This window comes from Spinacia oleracea, chromosome 6, assembly GCF_020520425.1.
Source record: "Spinacia oleracea cultivar Varoflay chromosome 6, BTI_SOV_V1, whole genome shotgun sequence".
Classification (NCBI taxonomy): Eukaryota; Viridiplantae; Streptophyta; class Magnoliopsida; order Caryophyllales; family Amaranthaceae; genus Spinacia; species Spinacia oleracea.
The window spans coordinates 57,673,865-57,694,365 of record NC_079492.1 but is presented as its reverse complement, the minus strand read 5'-3'; the positions used below and the strand labels follow the sequence as shown (position 1 = coordinate 57,694,365).

At 35.0% G+C, this 20,501-nt stretch overlaps 2 protein-coding genes across 2 annotated transcripts; both read right to left on the bottom strand.

Moving 5' to 3' along the window:
• Nucleotides 1–492: 492 nt before the first annotated feature.
• LOC110776585 (putative FBD-associated F-box protein At1g61330) lies at nucleotides 493–20,041 on the bottom strand. The gene is made up of 3 exons (XM_056833488.1): nucleotides 19,791–20,041; nucleotides 14,634–14,804; nucleotides 493–1,251 (listed from the first exon to the last, which is right to left on the bottom strand). The coding sequence occupies exons 1-3, from the start codon at nucleotides 19,839–19,841 to the stop codon at nucleotides 883–885; spliced, it is 591 nt and encodes a 196-aa protein (XP_056689466.1). The 5' UTR covers nucleotides 19,842–20,041; the 3' UTR covers nucleotides 493–882.
• On the bottom strand, nucleotides 14,746–16,715 carry LOC130464088 (putative FBD-associated F-box protein At1g61330). The gene has a single exon (XM_056833487.1). The coding sequence runs from the start codon at nucleotides 16,356–16,358 to the stop codon at nucleotides 15,300–15,302; it is 1,059 nt and encodes a 352-aa protein (XP_056689465.1). The 5' UTR covers nucleotides 16,359–16,715; the 3' UTR covers nucleotides 14,746–15,299.
• Nucleotides 20,042–20,501: the final 460 nt, after the last annotated feature.

Here is a 20,501-nt window from a genome sequence, read left to right as displayed (position 1 = left end):
TAGAGCAGAAAATTGGGTAGCAAATGTTGATCATCTCATTATAAATCTTATGTATATCAATCCTAGTAACAACCCACATTTAGAGTCTATTTTAACAGTGACTACTTAGGTGTTTACCCTTGTGTGCAAGGGCTCCTAAGTTTTTCTCCTTACCTTTTTTTAAAAAAAATAAAATAAATTAAAATGAGATAGACGGAGTATCAGTTTCGATAAAATCAGAGTTAAGCAGAAAATATATAAACTAAATACGGATTACGGAGTGTACTTCTTAGAACATCTCTAATGGTTGTAGCTAGGGACTAGCTTAAAATTCATAAAAGTTTCAAGCTAATAGCTATACCATTAGAGTGAAAATAATAAATTAGGTTAGACAAGCTAATTTGCTTGACAATTAGCTAACCAAGTTGCCAAATAATAAATTGACAATTGGGACAAATTTAAATAACAAGCTAGTTGCTAGCCATTAGGGCACAAATTAATTAGACAATGAAATAGCTTGAAATCTTATGTTGCATAACAAGCTAATTGTTAAATTAACTTACCATTAGAGATGCTCTTAGACGGACAGAAAACAAAAACATCCTTTAAATTCAATAAAAACAAAAAAAACATTTAAACTTGACATACCTACATGCAACTTTGCATTACACGTTAGTCTGTCTAGTTAATTTGCTGTTCACTAACATATATAATTTGCAAACTCAAAAACATAAAAATAAAAATCAAACTTAGATCGAGATGCATTCTCGTAATTCCCAAGTTCTTACCCGGCCATTTCATGCATCTCCATGAAATGACCGGGTTAGTCGATTCAAAATCACACTCAAGTTCTTACCCGACCATCTCCGGCCTGAAGTGGCCGGGCGGGTAGCCGATTCAACATCAAACACCCTCATATGTCACGTACCGGTTCTTAAGTCGAATAGTCGATGTCGAACCATGTGTAGGAAGAAAAGCACCAAAATGTTTGGAATCATAAACAACCACTTTAGCTTCAGGAGATAATTTCCAAGAGTTGAGGAGCTCTATAAAATCATCAGAAACATGAGAAGACTTCTTTCTGGTAAAAATAGCAACGTCTTCCAAATTTATCGCCTTTTGGAGGAAGAACTTGAGCAATTCTACTTCAGTTATCTTGAACTCGCAGTTTGACAACTTCACCAGTTTCAGGAAACCAAGATGTTTATCATATTTCTCTATTGTTGCTCTATCATTTACACCCCATTTGTCCATGAAACTGAAGTCTTGCATCTGTTCAAAGGATCGAATTAATTATTTTTTACATTTTTGTTATTTTTATGTGTTATAAGAACAATTAATTATTAGAAATGATAAAGTTCGCAACATGCGGCCTTTAAGCTGTGTCACAATGGTGATATGGCACGCCTACGTGTCATAAATGTATATGGAAACCAAAATATTTAGATTATATAACCATTATACATGTTACAAAAAAAAGTAGGAAAATCTTAATATTACGGAGTATAATTTAAAAATTGAATACGGAGTAATATAACTTTTTATTTCAGAAAAATAATTCTAATTTGTATAGGAAATTAGAAAAAAAAAATACTTTTAATTATTTAAATGATATTGGAAATTAAATAAAAAATACCTTTACTAATTTATACTTAAAAAATAAAAAATACAGTACATTGGAAAAAAAAACTATTAGAAAAAGGTATTTCGTCTTCATTGGTTTATTGATTTATTAACTACGTGCACTCGTGTATGTTGCTGGAGAGATGAACGACACTAGCTTTTACGGAGTACTAGGGAAAAAAATCACCAAAACTAACCTAATCATTAAAATTAAAATAATATTTTAAAGTAATATATAATTATGAATTTTTATTTTCATAAAATATATTATTAGATTATAATTTTGCGTATTTTTTATATTAAATTCATGTATTTTTTTAATTACACAAAAATATATTACGGAGTGTTGGATTATTTTTATTTTTTTAATTTGTAATTTATAGATAAAATGAAAATATATTTACCATAGATATAATAAATATTTGTTTCCTTCTTTGTATCGCCTACCTTATTTATATATTTTCATAGTAAAAATATAGAATTGTTAGTAAAAGAATTTGATGACGCATAGCCTACGTGGCGCCTATATATATACTAATGAAACGCCGACACGTAAGATTGCGATAACATTTTTTTGTCGCAACTTGCGACCTATATCATCGTCCATTAATTATAACACTCGGCTCAATATCATTACTCAACCAGCCAGTAGACAGGGCTATCAGATATCCTATCCCGGTAGGGGTGTCCAAAATCCGGCCTGGACCGGAAAATACACAGAAACTGGACAGGTTGATTACGGTCCGTTCTTCAGTACTTTAAATTTTGGTTTCCAGATTTCTGGTCCGATCCGGTCTAAAGCCGGAATTTTTCAGTCCAGACCGGTTGACCTATTTAAATTAAATAAATCATTATTTTTCTTTAGTGCCCTAAAATCACGTGTTATTTTCTTTTGTTTTCCTACTCCTTAATTTTTTACTCCCTTAAAAATGGGAGAATTAAATTGTGAAAGATTCTCTAACTATACTTCATTTTTTGAAATAAATAACCTCAAAAATTAAATCGATGCATATTCAATAGTTAACCAACTGGGGTTGGTGTGAGTGGTTAAGAGCCTCTTGCTCCTTAACTAAGGTATCGGGTTCGAGTTTTAGGTATAGAAAAACCTCAGCTGGGAGGGATGTTGCCCATCGAGATACCCATGCAAACTCCCTCTGGGGATTAGTGAAGGAAATAATGCCCTTGGTCCAAGTATGCATTCTATGTTAAGTCTAATAAATGCGGTTCAGTATTAATTAACAAGTTAATAATTCAGTGAGATCAAGTGAGCTGAATGCCTAGCTAGAGGCCGCTTCAGTTCAAGTGGAATTAATGATATTAATCCACAGCTTACTCTTGACTGAACCCGTAGGGTCACACAAATAGTACGTAAACGGATCAAGTATTTAATGGCATTAAATACTCCATCTATGAATATTCGGAACCGACGGATCTTGGTTTCAGTGGGAGCTAAGATCGTCACAGGCAAGAAATGAATACTCCGGAAACGATGATATTGCCGGAAACGGAAATATGGATCGTATCGGAAATATGAATATTATCCAAGTCGTAGATGTTGCCGGAAACGGAAACATGGTACGTATCGGAAAATATTGTTGGAAATGGAAATATTACCAGAATCGGAAATATTGCCGGAAACGGAAATATTGTCAGAATCGGAAATATTACCGGAATCGGAAAATAATTCCGGAAACGGAAATATTAAATATTTGTTCGAAACGGAAATTAATTCCGGAATCGGAAATATTGAATATTGTTCGTATCGGAAATAGATTCCGGAAATGGAATTTTAATCGGAAGCGTATCGTACGAATTAGCATCGGACGAGGCCTGCCGGACGAAGGCCCAGCACGAAGCCAGGCCATCGCCCAGCAAGCACGCACGCCACAGCCCAGCGCGCACAAGGCCACGCATGCGTGGGCCGCGCTGCGTGGGCTGCTGCTCGCATGCGTGGGCAGCCCTTGTGGCTGCCGTGTGTGTGTGAGTTTGAGCTCATGCGAGATTCCTGAATCTGCAAGAGTCAGTGTATGATTAAATGTCTATTCCTATTGGATAAATTGATTAAGTAGAATTCATGTAGAATTCTAATTCCAATTAATTCGCATCCTACTAGGATTACGATTCCTTTTCCATAACTCTATAAATAAAGGCCTAGGGGTCATAATTTATACACAAGTTTCAAAGTATTCAAAAGTGAGTTTTTGAGAGAAAATTCAAACACCCATCTTGCCCCAAAAGTGCCGAATTTTCTGAGTACCTTAAGGGCGATTCTAGTTGGTCAATCTTAAGGCGGATCCGGACGTGCTGTGGAATTTCTACGGAGGGACGACACTTGGAGTCCTAAAAGACTTGTTCTTGTTCGGTTCGGGCGCAGCTAGGGAAGGCACGCAACAAAGAGTATGCATCTAAACTATGCTAAATGATTATGTGTAAATAATATGTTTCCTGGGTTAATGGTTGTTTCCGCATGATCTATGTAATGTCATATGTATCATAACCTAACAGTGGTATCACGAGCCCCTTATTATTTTCATAATCTAAATTGCATGAACATGGTTAAATATTACAAATTTGCAAGAATTAAAAGGGGTGATTAATTTTCGTAATTGTTAATTAGTTGCAAATTGCGTTTATTTAATTATACGTACGCAGTTTTTCGGCAGTTTCTTCATTACTCATCCGAATTGAGTGATTTTTGTGTCAATTCCGCATGTAAAAGGCATTCTAAAATTTTGACAAAAATTATTATTTTTCTGCCGAACCCAGAATTCTCAAATTCGAAGCCTAACTATGACTTTTCGAAGGTTTTAGTTTTTCGAATGCAAAATTTCGTAAATTTAAAATGTTAAATTAAATATTTGCGATTCTTGTTGATAAATCTTGAATTTTTGATTGACCTATTGCATATGTTTAACAAGTTTGAATGCCTAGTCTTGTTAATTATGCAATCTAATTTGTAATTATGATTAATTTGTTGAAAATTAGAATAATTTAGAATTAATTTGATTTTCATAATTAATTGTAATTTAATTAGAAACCTATGATTAAAAACCACCATAAAAATTGTAAATTTACGATAAATTTTAAATTTTTATGACCTAGACTTGAATCCATATCAATCGGAAATCAATTGGATAATAAATTTTCGATTTTTCGCCCTAAAATTATGAAATTAATATTATTTATTAATTTGTCATTAATTTTAAATATAAATTTTAAATTTTATGCGATTCGTTCAAATAACTTGCACGCACGAAGCAATGGACGCTTCGTGTTACCCTTAAGGGGTGTTGTATAATGCGGGCATGCGACGACGAGCAAGGGAGCTCGTCGCCCGTGCGGCACGAATGCAATGAGCAAGGGCGTAGTGCACGAGCACAAGGCAGCAGCCCTGCCTTGTGTCGTGTGCCACGAGCAATGAACGGATGGGCATGGGCGAGGGGCGAGCCAAGGCAGTCGCGTGTGGGCAGCAAGCGAGCTGCGCCACAGCGCGCGCTGCCTCGCACAACAGCGCGCAGCCTCGTGCGCAGCGAGCGCAAGCTCGCGTGCCACGAGCGCTGCGCCCAGCATCACTCGCGCGCACCAGCGAGCGATCTCGCGCGCCAGCGCGCGATCTCGCGCGCCAGCGAGCGATGCAGCGCCCCAGCGAGCGATGGCTCGCGCGCACCAGCGAGCGATCTCGCGCGCCAGCGCGCGATCTCGCGCGCCAGCGAGCGATGCAGCGCCCCAGCGAGCGATGGCTCGCGCGCACCAGCGAGCGATCTCGCGCACCAGCGAGCGCGGTAACGCGCGCGCGCTGCGAGCGATAGCTCGCGTGCGGTGGGCGCTGTGCGGAGGCTTGCGTATGGGACAGCAGCAGCTATGCAACGAGCGCATGGGCTGCGCGCACATGGCCAGCAATGGCTGTGTGCGTACAGCCCATGGGCGTGCAACGCGTAGGGTGTTTGCGTTACGATTAGATCGTTTTGAATGTTTAATTTGAAAATTTCAGTTCACGTAATTTTTAATTGATTTTAAAATTAATAATTTGAATTAATTTCTTGGATTTTAATTTTGAATATTATAATTATAATAAATGGCATTTATTCTAATTATTTTACTAAAATTAAAATCATGAATTAATTTAAATGCGACTGAAATTAAATTAAATTTTTGGATTCAATTATAAATTTATATGAGCTTTAAATTTTAATTAAATTTGTATGTTTCCGGTTAGACTAGAAATACAATTTTATGTTTAAAATTAGTAAAGCATATGAATTTATTGGTTTGAGTGGGAGCACTTTTTAGTCATAAACTCTTGATTAGGTCTACAAATCCTTAAGGTTAAAACAACTCGATTAGAATTAATAAGGACTGAATAATTGGTAGATTATTGGTGCCCTTGATTAATTGCTGCAAATGTTTACGTGATGCATAATGTGTTTAACTAACCAGCTATGTGGGCCATTCATGATAATGAATGGGTGAATGGTATATATTGTATATGTACTGTTTTGCAGGTCATGAAGTGACTAGTATGGCCCAAATAGGATAGAAAATATGGTCTGCGTACCATTAATTTGAATGTAATTGGTCTAAAGTACCAAAGTTGTTTTTCAATTCAAATATGGTCTGCGTACCATCAAATAGTTGTAATTAGTTATAACTTATCCTATTTGAAGAAAATGGTGCCTCCCACGGAGATTTTCAAGACGGACTTTGAAGTCAAAGCTTCAAGATGAAGTCGGGCCATACTAGATCACAAATATCTTATGCATGTTTTAAGTTATTTATTGCTTTAAATATGTCTTAAAATGCATGAGATCAAAAGCTTGATTATGTTGCATGATTAAGGATTTTAGTTCACTTAAAATCTAACCAACATAGTAAGAGCCTTAAGTTCCAAACTTAAAAATTGAGTTAAAAGGTGCCATGCCAAAATATACACTTGCTTGGATATCCTTTACATCAATCTAGTAATAGTTTTCGCTCAGCGAGGTGTTACTTATTGGTCCTAAAGGGGCAAGGTACACAAATAATTGTGAGTACATGTTAGTTTTGGTGAAACTCAACGATATAAGTAAGGAGTCCTTTTATGTCGTGGCAAATTCGATAGGTTTACCTAATAAGTTCTTAGACGTACCTATCAACCAAGAATAGTTTCTAGACTATTAGCAAAAGGCTTTTGCTTACCTAAGATGTTCTAGGATTAAGTCGACAAACTGTGCTTAGTTCTTCAATGATTTTAGGATCTTGGAATCATTTTATTCACACCTGCCGGAACACATAACTTGAATAAAATGCTTAATAAACATTGAATTATGCATGTATGCTAGAATTTAAGTTTATTAAGAGAAACTGTGAATGGTTATTTATTTGTTTATTCTTTTCAATTGTAGTTTTAATATGGCAAACAACAATCAAAACATCATCATGGGTTCTGAGCTTATGGTCAAGCTGAACCTGACAAATTTTCTTGAATGGGAAGCTAAGCTAGTTGAAATAGTCAAACTCAATGGACTTGAGTATGTACTATCACATCCCATGCCAAGCTACTATGCCAGAGACATGACCCCTGAGAGATTTTACGCCTGGGATGCGGATCTCAAAAAGGTTATGAGTCTCATGCTGAACAATATCCCTGATGATTGGGCTAGAAGGTTTGTAGCCTATGAACCTTTTACGCTCATCAAGAATCTGAGGGATATCTGTCGTGGAAGTACGGAGGACAGGGACCTGAACGTCCATGAGTTGATTGAATCAATGTCTGGGCTAAAGGTTAGTTCTCCCAACAGGTGTTATAGGATGGAGGTCCAAGAAACACATGTTCAGCTCCTTCGCACTAAACAGAGGGTAGGCGTCCCACTGAGGTTCCATGTGGATCTTATGTGTTCATATTTTGATCGCCTAAGTCTACTAGGAACACCAATAAGCGAAAGGATGGCAGTCTCTGTCTTGCTCAATTCACTACACAGTGGGTTTGGTCGCTTCAAGCAACAATACCTAAGTGAACCAAGAGAAGAAACAGTTGCAGAATTTATTCACCTTGTCAGAAAGGCTGAAATAGTACTGGACTGTGAAGCCAAAGATTTACTCAAGGCTAGAAAGAGACCATTCAAGAAAGGTGGAAAGTCCAAGGGCAATGCTAAATCAAAGCAGGACAAGTCCACATCAAGCTGTCTTTATTGTGATGGAATAGGCCATTACAAAAGAGAATGTCCAAAGCTAAAGGAAGATCAGAAGAACGGAACAGTCGTTCCATCTTCAGGTATTTTCGTTATAGACTGTATACTTGCTAATTCAACTTCTTGGGTATTAGATACAGGTTGTGGCTCACACTTATGTTCCAATCCACAGGGACTAAGAAGAAGTAGAAAGTTAAGCAAGGGTGAAGTCGACCTACGAGTGGGAAATGGAGCACGGATTGCTGCATTAGCTGTAGGAACTTACTATTTGTCGTTGCCCTCCGGGCTAGTTTTGGAACTGGAAGAATGTTTCCATGTTCCAAGTCTTACTAAAAACATCATTTCAGTTTCTTGCTTAGATGCTAAGGGATTTTCCTTTATAATAAAAGACAATAGTTGTTCGTTTTATTTTAAAGAGATGTTTTATGGATCTGCTAGATTAGTCAATGGACTTTATTTATTAGATCACGACAAACAAGTATATAACATAAATACCAAAAAGGCCAAAAAGGATGATTCAGATCTCACCTATCTGTGGCATTGTCGATTAGGCCATATAAACTTGAAACGCTTAGAAAGACTTCAAAGGGAAGGAATTCTAGAACCATTTGACTTAGAGGATTATGGTAAATGCGAATCATGTTTACTTGGCAAAATGACAAAGCAACCTTTCTCTAAAGTTGGAGAAAGAGCAAATGAACTATTGGGTTTAATCCATACAGATGTATGTGGACCAATGAGTACAAATGCTAGAGGTGGTTTCAGCTACTTTATCACTTTCACTGATGACTTCAGTAGGTATGGTTATGTCTACCTAATGAAGCATAAGTCTGAATCCTTTGACAAATTCAAGGAATTTCAGAGTGAAGTAGAGAATCAATTAGGCAAGAAGATCAAGGCACTGCGGTCTGATAGAGGCGGTGAATATCTGAGCTATGAATTTGATGACCATCTGAAAGAATGTGGAATTCTATCAGAATTGACTCCTCCTGGAACACCACAATGGAACGGTGTGTCAGAACGGAGGAACAGAACCTTGCTAGACATGGTCAGGTCAATGATGGGTCAGGCCGAACTTCCATTAGAATTTTGGGGACATGCACTAAATACAGCTGCACTCACTATAAATAGAGCTCCGTCTAAAGCTGTCGAAAAGACTCCATACGAATTATGGTTTGGAAAGCCTCCAAATGTGTCTTTTCTTAAGATTTGGGGATGTGAAGTCTACGTCAAACGATTAATTTCAGACAAACTTCATCCAAAATCTGACAAATGTATCCTTGTGGGCTATCCAAAGGAAACAAAGGGGTATTACTTCTACAATACATCTGAGAACAAAGTGTTTGTTGCTCGAGATGGTGTCTTTTTGGAGAAGGATCACATTTCCAAAATGACAAGTGGGAGAAAAGTAGACCTCGAAGAAATTCGAGTCGAACAACAAACTCTAGAGAATGCTCAAGATGACATTCAGGATGAAACTCAGAGACCTTTAGAAGAATCTGGTGAGAATCATGGTCAATCTAGAAATGTTACCCCGCGTAGATCGCAAAGATATAGATCTCAACCGGAAAGGTACTTAGGTATTTTGACGAACGAGAGCTATGACGTTCTATTACTTGAAAGTGATGAACCTGCGACTTACAAGCAAGCTATGACGAGCCCTAGCTCCAAGCAATGGCAAGAAGCCATGCAATCTGAATTAGACTCCATGTCTGAAAACCAAGTATGGGATTTGGTCGATTTGCCAGATGGCTACCAAGCCATTGGAAGCAAATGGGTTTTCAAACTGAAAAAGGACAAGGATGGGAAACTTGAAGTTTTCAAAGCTAGATTGGTTGCGAAAGGTTACAGGCAAGTCCACGGTGTGGATTACGATGAAACCTTTTCACCAGTTGCAATGCTAAAGTCTATTCGAATAATGTTAGCAATCGCTGCATATTACGATTACGAAATATGGCAGATGGATGTCAAAACTGCTTTCTTAAACGGCGTTTTAACAGAAACTGTGTTTATGACACAGCCTGAAGGTTTTGAGGATCCAAAGAATGCTAAAAAGGTATGCAAGCTAAAGAAGTCAATCTACGGATTGAAGCAGGCATCCAGGAGCTGGAATATACGTTTTGATGAAGCAGTCAGTGACTTTGGTTTCATCAAGAACGCGGACGAATCTTGTGTATACAAGAAGGTCAGTGGGAGCAAAATTGCTTTCCTAGTATTATATGTCGACGACATATTGCTTATCGGAAATGACATTCCTATGTTGAACTCTGTCAAGATTTGGCTTGGGAAATGTTTTTCGATGAAGGATCTAGGAGAAGCACAGTACATATTGGGCATCAAGATTTACAGAGATAGATCTAAAAAGATGATTGGACTTAGTCAAAGCACTTATATCAATAAGGTGCTTGATAGGTTCAAGATGGCGGACTCCAAGCGAGGCTACCTACCCATGTCTCATGGAATGACTCTAAGCAAGACTCAGTGCCCAAAAACACTTGATGAGCGTAGACGAATGAATGGGATTCCATATGCATCATTGATTGGTTCAATAATGTATGCTATGATATGTACACGCCCGGATGTTGCGTACGCACTCAGTGCTACGAGCAGATACCAGTCAGACCCAGGAGAGGCGCATTGGACTGCTGCCAAGAATATTCTGAAGTACCTGAAAAGGCACAAAGATGACTTCCTGGTCTATGGTGGAGATGATGAATTAATTGTTAAAGGCTATACGGACGCAAGTTTCCAAACCGACAAAGATGATTTCAGATCACAGTCTGGGTTTGTCTTCTGCCTCAACGGAGGAGCAGTAAGCTGGAAAAGTGCTAAGCAAAGCACCATTGCGGATTCTACAACTGAAGCGGAGTACATTGCTGCACATGAAGCAGCAAAGGAAGCTATATGGCTAAGGAAGTTCATAGGAGAACTTGGTGTAGTCCCCTCCATTAAAGGACCAATAGCCCTGTATTGTGATAATAACGGAGCTATTGCACAGGCAAAAGAGCCTAGACACCACCAGAGAGTCAAGCATGTACTTCGTAGATTTCACCTTCTACGAGAGTTCGTTGAAAGAAAAGAAGTCGAGATAAGCAAAATTGGAACTGATGACAACATATCAGATCCATTAACTAAACCTCTGCCGCAAGCGAAGCACAACTCGCACACTGCAGCTATGGGAATCAAGCATATTGGAGAATGGCTTTGATGTCTCTGTTTAATGTTTTAAAGTTTTAGAGTTTAAATCTTTGTAAAACATTATTGGTTAATCATTCACAATAAATGAAAGGAATTCATTTTTCCATTTAATTTGTGGTTTATTAAATGATGAGTCCCTTCAACTTGACGATATATTCAAGATAGACTGTCAGGACCAGTCCTGTGACTAAGAAATGTCTATCAAGTGAACTTGAATGTCAAAGGTTGAAAATGGTCCCTAGTCGGAGTTTTCTATAAAATTGGACGCATAGAAAACGTTAGACGATTAGAATGCAAGATGACTAGTAGTTCTGTTTCTTGAACTATGTGGACATGGCAATGTCATAATCATTTGCATAGATACTTACTTTGGGAAGACTAGTATCGGACAAGACCTATGAAACTTTACTGTAAGAGATGAAAGTCTGTCATAAGTAAATTTCATTAAATTATTAGACACTAAATCCTCAATACCTGAGTGATTTGAGATTACTTGTTTGAGAACTGGTTGCTTTGACGTTGACCAACCGTCGCACCGTAAAAGGAGGCTATAAAGGCAACGCTCAGGTAATCACCTATCAAACGAAGTCTAATCTCAAGATCGCAAGATTGGGATTGTCCTCCCATAAATCGGGATGAGATGCTTAAAAGTTGTACAAGGCCACTCGGAGAGCTAGAAACTGTGAAATGCATGGCCGTGCTCGGATGAATCATAGGCTATGATTATCTGTTTATTTGATCAGTTGAACTCTGAAACCGAGGAACACCTCTGGACATAATAAGGATGACAACTCTTACCTTATGTTCAAGAGCAAGCATCGAGCGACAAAGGAATTAGGAAATGCACACTTGTCCCTAAGGACAAGTGGGAGACTGAAGGAAATAATGCCCTTGGTCCAAGTATGCATTCTATGTTAAGTCTAATAAATGCGGTTCAGTATTAATTAACAAGTTAATAATTCAGTGAGATCAAGTGAGCTGAATGCCTAGCTAGAGGCCGCTTCAGTTCAAGTGGAATTAATGATATTAATCCACAGCTTACTCTTGACTGAACCCGTAGGGTCACACAAATAGTACGTAAACGGATCAAGTATTTAATGGCATTAAATACTCCATCTATGAATATTCGGAACCGACGGATCTTGGTTTCAGTGGGAGCTAAGATCGTCACAGGCAAGAAATGAATACTCCGGAAACGATGATATTGCCAGAAACGGAAATATGGATCGTATCGGAAATATGAATATTATCCAAGTCGTAGATGTTGCCGGAAACGGAAACATGGTACGTATCGGAAAATATTGTTGGAAATGGAAATATTACCAGAATCGGAAATATTGCCGGAAACGGAAATATTGTCAGAATCGGAAATATTACCGGAATCGGAAAATAATTCCGGAAACGGAAATATTAAATATTTGTTCGAAACGGAAATTAATTCCGGAATCGGAAATATTGAATATTGTTCGTATCGGAAATAGATTCCGGAAATGGAATTTTAATCGGAAGCGTATCGTACGAATTAGCATCGGACGAGGCCTGCCGGACGAAGGCCCAGCACGAAGCCAGGCCATCGCCCAGCAAGCACGCACGCCACAGCCCAGCGCGCACAAGGCCACGCATGCGTGGGCCGCGCTGCGTGGGCTGCTGCTCGCATGCGTGGGCAGCCCTTGTGGCTGCCGTGTGTGTGTGAGTTTGAGCTCATGCGAGATTCCTGAATCTGCAAGAGTCAGTGTATGATTAAATGTCTATTCCTATTGGATAAATTGATTAAGTAGAATTCATGTAGAATTCTAATTCCAATTAATTCGCATCCTACTAGGATTACGATTCCTTTTCCATAACTCTATAAATAAAGGCCTAGGGGTCATAATTTATACACAAGTTTCAAAGTATTCAAAAGTGAGTTTTTGAGAGAAAATTCAAACACCCATCTTGCCCCAAAAGTGCCGAATTTTCTGAGTACCTTAAGGGCGATTCTAGTTGGTCAATCTTAAGGCGGATCCGGACGTGCTGTGGACTTTCTACGGAGGGACGACACTTGGAGTCCTAAAAGACTTGTTCTTGTTCGGTTCGGGCGCAGCTAGGGAAGGCACGCAACAAAGAGTATGCATCTAAACTATGCTAAATGATTATGTGTAAATAATATGTTTCCTGGGTTAATGGTTGTTTCCGCATGATCTATGTAATGTCATATGTATCATAACCTAACAATTAGTCCATTCCCCGAATGCAGTGAGAACTCTTCCTAGTAGAACAAAAAATCATATTCAACAATTTCGGTCCAATCAGGTCTAAACAAGTACCAGACTGGAAAAAGTCGGTTCGGTCCAGTCCAATCCAGAATTTTTCCGGTCCAGTCTTCGGTCCACAAATTTTCTTGATTTCGATTCTGATCCGGTTTGCAGATCATCCTATATTCGAACTGATATCGGATTTGATATACGAAAATAACAATATTTAGTACTCCCATCGTGTTTTTAATGACTACACTTTGTTTTTCACGGTCTTCGGCGCACATACGTGAACATTAATATATCCAATTTATATGACTTTTTTTTTTTTTTTTTTATAAATTTTGATTTTGAAATTCATGTTGATATGATTTTGAAAATTATATTTTGGTATTTGTAATAGTGCTAATTTATGGTCAAATGTATAAAGTTTGACCATAAAAGTTAAAGTGTAACCATAAAAAAAAAAAAGATCCTATATATGGAATTCGACATCCTAGCTATTATGTATATTTTCAATTAAATTTCAAGAATAATCATATAATTTATATAATACAAATTAAAAAAAAAAGGGGGAAATAACATCTTTATAAGGCTTTTTAGTTAGTCTTATTTTTTTGTACTCTCCCTGTTCTCGGATTAGTCCCATTTGGAATCTTGACACTATTCACAATTGAAGAGAATTTTCTAATTTTTTTCCAATACGTACTTCAAAACATATTCTTTTGAGATCTTATTTTGCTCGTCTTAATGTGTAATTTAACAATATCAAATTTTTATATTTATTTAACATATGTATTTGGAGATATTCGCGTTTTAATATTGAGTTGAAACGAGTTGAAAAGTCAAAACATGACTATAATTAAGAACGAAGAGAGTAATTTACTTTTTAAAATATAAAAGATTTTATAAACTCCAAAACTTTGGAGGTTTGGATCGGATATTTGTTACCCGAAATATATTTTTGATATCAGATTTTCCAAAATCTAAAAACCTTTATCAAAATTTCGTATTTGATATAGAATCTTTCAGATCTTATCCGAAACAATCAATACGAAACTTGATATCCAAAATATCGGTTCATATTAATTCTCTGATAATTTTTCTAAACATACATTTATTCAGCAACTTTTGTGTAAAACCGCATTATCGGAAAGACCGCTCTGATTGGTTAATTAATTGGCTTCACTACGTAACTAATTTGTTCTATTGTTTAACTGATTGGTTTCAGTGTTTAACTTATTAGTTCCATTGTTTAACTATTTGTTTCAGTATTTAACTAATTAGTTTCAGTGATTAACTTATATGATACCAATGTCACCTTTTGTATAATACCGTCTTATATAAAAGTTTGTATTATTTCTTTTATGAACGATCCGACCAACCAAATATGAAGTATTCAACAAGTAAAGTAAAGTTGAAGAATACTCACATCAATGAAAATCCTCTCAAGAACCGGGCATTTATCAACGAAATTAGCAATATCAAACACATTGCAAAAGCTTAAGTTCACCATAATCACTTGAAGTTCCTTTAGATGCCAAAGGTACTTCGTTGGTTCTCCTTTTCCTATAATTATTTCACGATCAGTATTGTAAAGATCCTGCAAGCATCACCCAAAAAAAAAAAAAAACGCCATTAAAATATAAATGACAAAACGTGTCACTTAAAATGAGACAGAGGAAATATATTTTTGTTACTCCTTTCGTTTCTTTTTGTTTTTGAAGTTTTTCTGTTTTAATATTCTATCAAAATTTGTGTTAAATGATTATTTTAACCAATAAAATTCATTGGTTTATTAAATGATTTGGGACATTAAAATTTTCTATTGAGACATTAAGTTTTTCTCATTTTTTCAATATCAGAATTTTGATAAAAGTGAAAAAATTATAAATAAACGTAATTATCCTTGTTTAACTAAAAGAAATATAAGAATCTCAATTTACATTAATTAGTCGTTAATAAACGTGCAAAAGACCGAACATAAGGAAAATGCTACATGTACACCTGGTGTACAAGATTCTCTTGTACACCGCCATTAATTTATTGACACATCATCAAACCCTCTAAAAAATGAGAATGAAAGACAATAAATATGTCATTTCAACCAATAAAAAAGCATGGTGTACAAGATATTTTGTACATTAGACGTACATGTATTAAGATCCAACATAAAGAATAAAAAGAAACAGAGAGAGTAAAAGATATGTACCTCGAGCAATGTGCTTGTAATAGTGAGAACTCTAACATGTGACATATTTATCATTAAATTCTTTAGTTTATTCCTTGGAAGAGGATGTGGGGTCATGCCAAAATTGAGCATTACATCTCTCAATTCTGTCATCTTCCCTCCAAAATCAAAATTTCGAGGATTTCCAATAAAATGAAAAACGTTTAGAGTTGGAGCATCAACATAAGCTGATTGAAGTTGTACAACATTAACAATTTTCAATATCTTGAAAAAATTCAAGGCCATTGCTTCTACTTTCATATGACGTAAACCTACACATTTTACGATCTCTAAGGACTCTAAGAGACCACAATTATCAATTACCGTTTTGATAAAAGATGGTTCTAGTTTAATATATTTAAGAACCAAAAAACGTAAAAAATGAAGACCTTGAAATTTTGATGGTAAATTTATCTCACAATTTGTTAATTTTAGGGTTTCTATGGACTTGTTATCAAGCACATCAAAAGGAATTTCAATGGGGTTTGTAAAAGGCCTCCTTCCAACTAAAAAATCCAAGTCTATAATTATAGGATGTTTAAAGAAAAGTTTCCCTAGCCACAAATGAATCTTATTATGAGTAAGACTCTTTGCATTATTAAGACATAATCGAAATGTTTCAACTTTTTCGCAAGCTAGATTTTCAATGACACGATTAATAAAAGTTTCTACTTGTGTTATAGTAAATTTTCTTGCTAATTTTGGTGATGAAAAATCAAAACACAAATTCTTAGAAAATTGCCATGACATTTCAAACCTCTTAGAGAGGATTGATGTTTGGCTTGCTTCTTTGAGAGGAAGCAAAGAAATGATGTGTTCAATAACATCATCACTAAGGGTGACATTGTTTTGAGCTTCATCATCACCTAAAATTTGAAGTCTCTTTTTGGGTGGATGTCCCTTAATTCTACTTGATTTTCTCTTCATTGGTATTTGAAAAAAAAAAATTGTGGAAATGTATTTTATTTTTTTATTTTTTTTTATGATGAGATGTCAACCTTCTTCCACTATTTAATATTATTTTTTAGGAAGAGAATTAGTGTTGATTTGTTTCATCTTTTCTTTTGAGGAAACAAAGCTTTGTTTCACCTTTTCATTTGACCATTAGACAAAAATGTGTTAATTACAAATTATTTTCCCTACCATAAAGGTATATTTTTATTGGTATAAGATCGCCCCCGAAAGGGATGAAGATGAACAATAATTTATTTTTTATTGTTCCTTTTCATCCCTTTTCATGACGATCTTATACCGAAAAAGATATCCTTTATGTTAGAGAAATAATTGTAAAAGAAAGAATGATACGAAGTAATAAAATAAGGATTAATAATAATAATAATATAAAATAACTTTTTTGGACATTATACATGATTTTATAATTTTTATTGATTTTATTATTGGAAAATTTTATAATTGGCAAATGATACAAAGATATCCTTAGAGAACACTTAGTTATTAGAGATATTAACGATGCAAAATACGCATTGGTAATGTGCCAAAGTGAAATGGGAAAAACATTTAGATTTAGAGGGAATATGATTTATTTCCTTAAAGAACAACTGATTCACTTATTTGGCAAATACTCCATATGATTTATTTCCTTAAAGAACAACTGATTCACTTATTTGGCAAATACTCCATATGATTTATTTCCTTAAAGAAGAGGTTCATTTCCTTCACAAATATGATTTATTTCATTAAAGAAGAAGTGATTCATTTCCTTCACAAATAGGATTTATTTCCTTAAACAACAAAGGATATATTTCCTATACAATATGATTTAGTTTGTTAAAAAGATTCATTTCCTTCTCAAATATGATAGATTTCCTTAAAGAAAAAAAGGTTTATTTCTTTGAAACAAAATGATTTATTTCCTTAAAAACAAAAGCACTTGTTTCTTTGGAAAAAGGATTTATTTCCTTACAAAAATAAAGGATTCATTTCCTTCATAAAGGGATTTTTTTAAAGAGAAATATTAACTTTCTAAAAGTAGAAAGATTCCTTTTATGGTAAGGAAGTGAATAATCTGTCCAAGGAAAAAAAATCCATCTTCTTAAGGAAATAGAAAAGGTGAAAAGTCTTTAGCAGCTCACTTTTTTTTTAATCTCTATCCTTTCTTTCCTAGAACCGAAAGTTCACAACCGATCACTCTCTTTATTGTCTTGTTTTAATCATCTAAGAAAAAACAAAATTCCAAGTGTTTTTAGAACATATTATATGTAATTATGTATATTGGTACACCGTGCACCATCTCAAATTAATAATCACATTTATAATATACGGAGTATTTTGAACCATTAAAATGAGAATTAAAAGGTCACAGATTTAGTTTTTTTTGGACCGGACCATGCTGGGTATACAATGAGAAGTTTTTTTTTAGGTGTAGAGAGAGACACAGAGAGTAAATGATGTAGCAATGCTTCGATTTCTGATCTTGGGCACTATTTCCTCAAAAATTTATCAACTAAACTAGTTGACATCCAAATATATACAATGAGAAGTTATACCGCTATAAAGTACAATTATGAAATATAAATTACTCCCTCCGATTCTTTTTATTCATTACGTTTTCCTTTTTGGTTGTTTCAAAATGTTCTTTACATTTACTTTTATATTATCACATAAATGCTTTAATATTCTATCAAAATTTGTGTCCAATGATTATTTTAATCAATTAAATTTATTGGTTCATTTAATCTCTCACACTTTTCTATTGAGACATTAAATTTGTCTCATTTTCCCAATATCATAATTTTGATAAGTGTGAAAATATTATAATATAAACGTGATTATCTTTATTCGTTAGTAAACGTGCAAAATGTCAAACATAAAGAACAAAAAGAACAAAAAGAAACGACGGGAGTATAAATTATTATACGTACGGAGTAATCTCTATCAAAATTTTAAAACAGGCAACCACTTTTATTAATGGCCAAAATATTTTATCAATAATAGATTTTTTTTGTGGGGTCGTAGTAGGAATACTCTGTATTGGGCTGGATAGCAAAATGCAGGTTTTTGTTTATATGGATAATAAACGGGCTGAAAGTCATTCAATCCAAACCTAACCCATTTATTAAATAGGCTAAACCCCAATTCGAATCTAACCTATTTTTTTTAAAGTAAATGGGTTACATGCTCAATCCATTCATTATTATTATTATTACGAAGTATATTATATTAAAAATATTACTTCGTATTCTTTAACAAATTAAATAAAATTCACAAAAAAATACTTCGTACATGGTTATTTTTTTTTTTTTTAATTTTTTTTTTATATAAAATAATTTAGCATACCTTCAAGTATACAGTACTTATTATGTTCAAGTTGAAAATGCCAACCTTAACCCGTTGTTTTGAGTTAGGTACAAGTCGCATTATTAATTGGAACAACTTTTCAACATATATACACACACAAAATAAAATTTTGAAAAATATATGCAGAAAGCAAATTTTACGTGATAGACAAACAAATAAATAAATACAAATTTTTATGGAAAGCGGTCTTACACAAAAGATCACATTTGTGTTATACTCCTTTCGAATCTAAATGTTTTTCCCATTTTTCTTTGGCACACTACAAGAATTTGTATTTTTAACGACAACCTAATTACGACGGGTCAAAAATCCCGTCGCAAAAGCCTTTTGCGACGGAGCTAACAACCAAACAATGACGGGAATAACCGTCGCAAATGTCTTTTATGACGGGTTTAAACGGATTTACGACGGGATTTTCTATTAACGACGGCCCCCTTTTATGACGGGTTCGTGACAGGAAATCCCGTCGTTAATCAACGATTATTGGCCTTTCGCGACGGGATTTCCCGTCGTTAATAGTACAATTTCTTGTAGTGGCATACATGCCAATGCACATTTTAAATCGTTAATATCTCTAGTTACGTGTTATTAAAAATCATACTATTTCATATTGTCAAAGTACTCATTGAGACGAATCAAACAAAACCCCACATGACTATGTTTTTTCTTATATATTGAACGTAATTCATAAGATTCTCTTCCATTATGAATAGAGTTAAGATTCTAAATAAGAAAAACATTTAAATTCGGAGGGAGCATTAGTTAAGCACTGGAACTAATTAGTTAAGCATTATAACCAATTAGTTAAACAATAGAACCAATTAGTTACGCACTTAAATTAATTAGTAAATCAATGGAAACAATTAGTTAAACCATTAAAGTGGTATTTCTAGTAAGGCCGTCTTACACAAAAATTGCCGATAAATAAAATTGATAGATAAATGGACGAAAATAACTTATAAATTAATAAAATGTCCGCACAAGCTTTCCTTAAAAAAGATGAAAAGAACTTATCTAATTGCGCAGATCCAGTGAAACCACCTTTTCCAATGCACTTTGGCCACGAACAAATGCAAAAGAGATAACGAGCATGTTACTCAGTACGTGCTAAGTTAGACCATAGAAATGAAGATAAGGCTCGACCCCTAGAGGTCAAAACATTTTTAAGAATTGAGCCCAAAGCAAATTGATGAAAAAAGAGAGTTAATTTTCCAAAAAAATTAAAATGAGGACTAAAATAAATCTAAAGGAGTTTCATGAAATTCTAAGGTTTTGGTAATTAAACAAGAAAAGGAAAATGTGAGGTTTGATATGGTTTTATGTGAAAATGTAGCTTAAATAGAACTTGTGAAAGCGTTATAGGTGTTAGGAAGATCACACGTGATATCTGATCACGCAGTGAGTCAGTGACACACAATAAGGTTGACGTCATAAATTCCTAAAATTAATTACTATATACTACAATTGATCATGTGATTATGCTAAAATGATCGCGTATGACATAACTAAGATGTACACGCAATCAAATTGACGTCATAGAATCCTCTAAACTTGATTGAAATGTAGCTTAAATAGAAATTGTGAAAGCGTTATAGGTGTTAGGAAGATCACACGTGATATTTGATGACGCGTTGACACACAATAAGGTCGACGTCATAAATTCCTAAAATTAATTACTACTATAGCTACAATTGATCATGTGATTATGCTAACGTAACTAAGATGTATATGCAATTAAATTGACGTCATAGA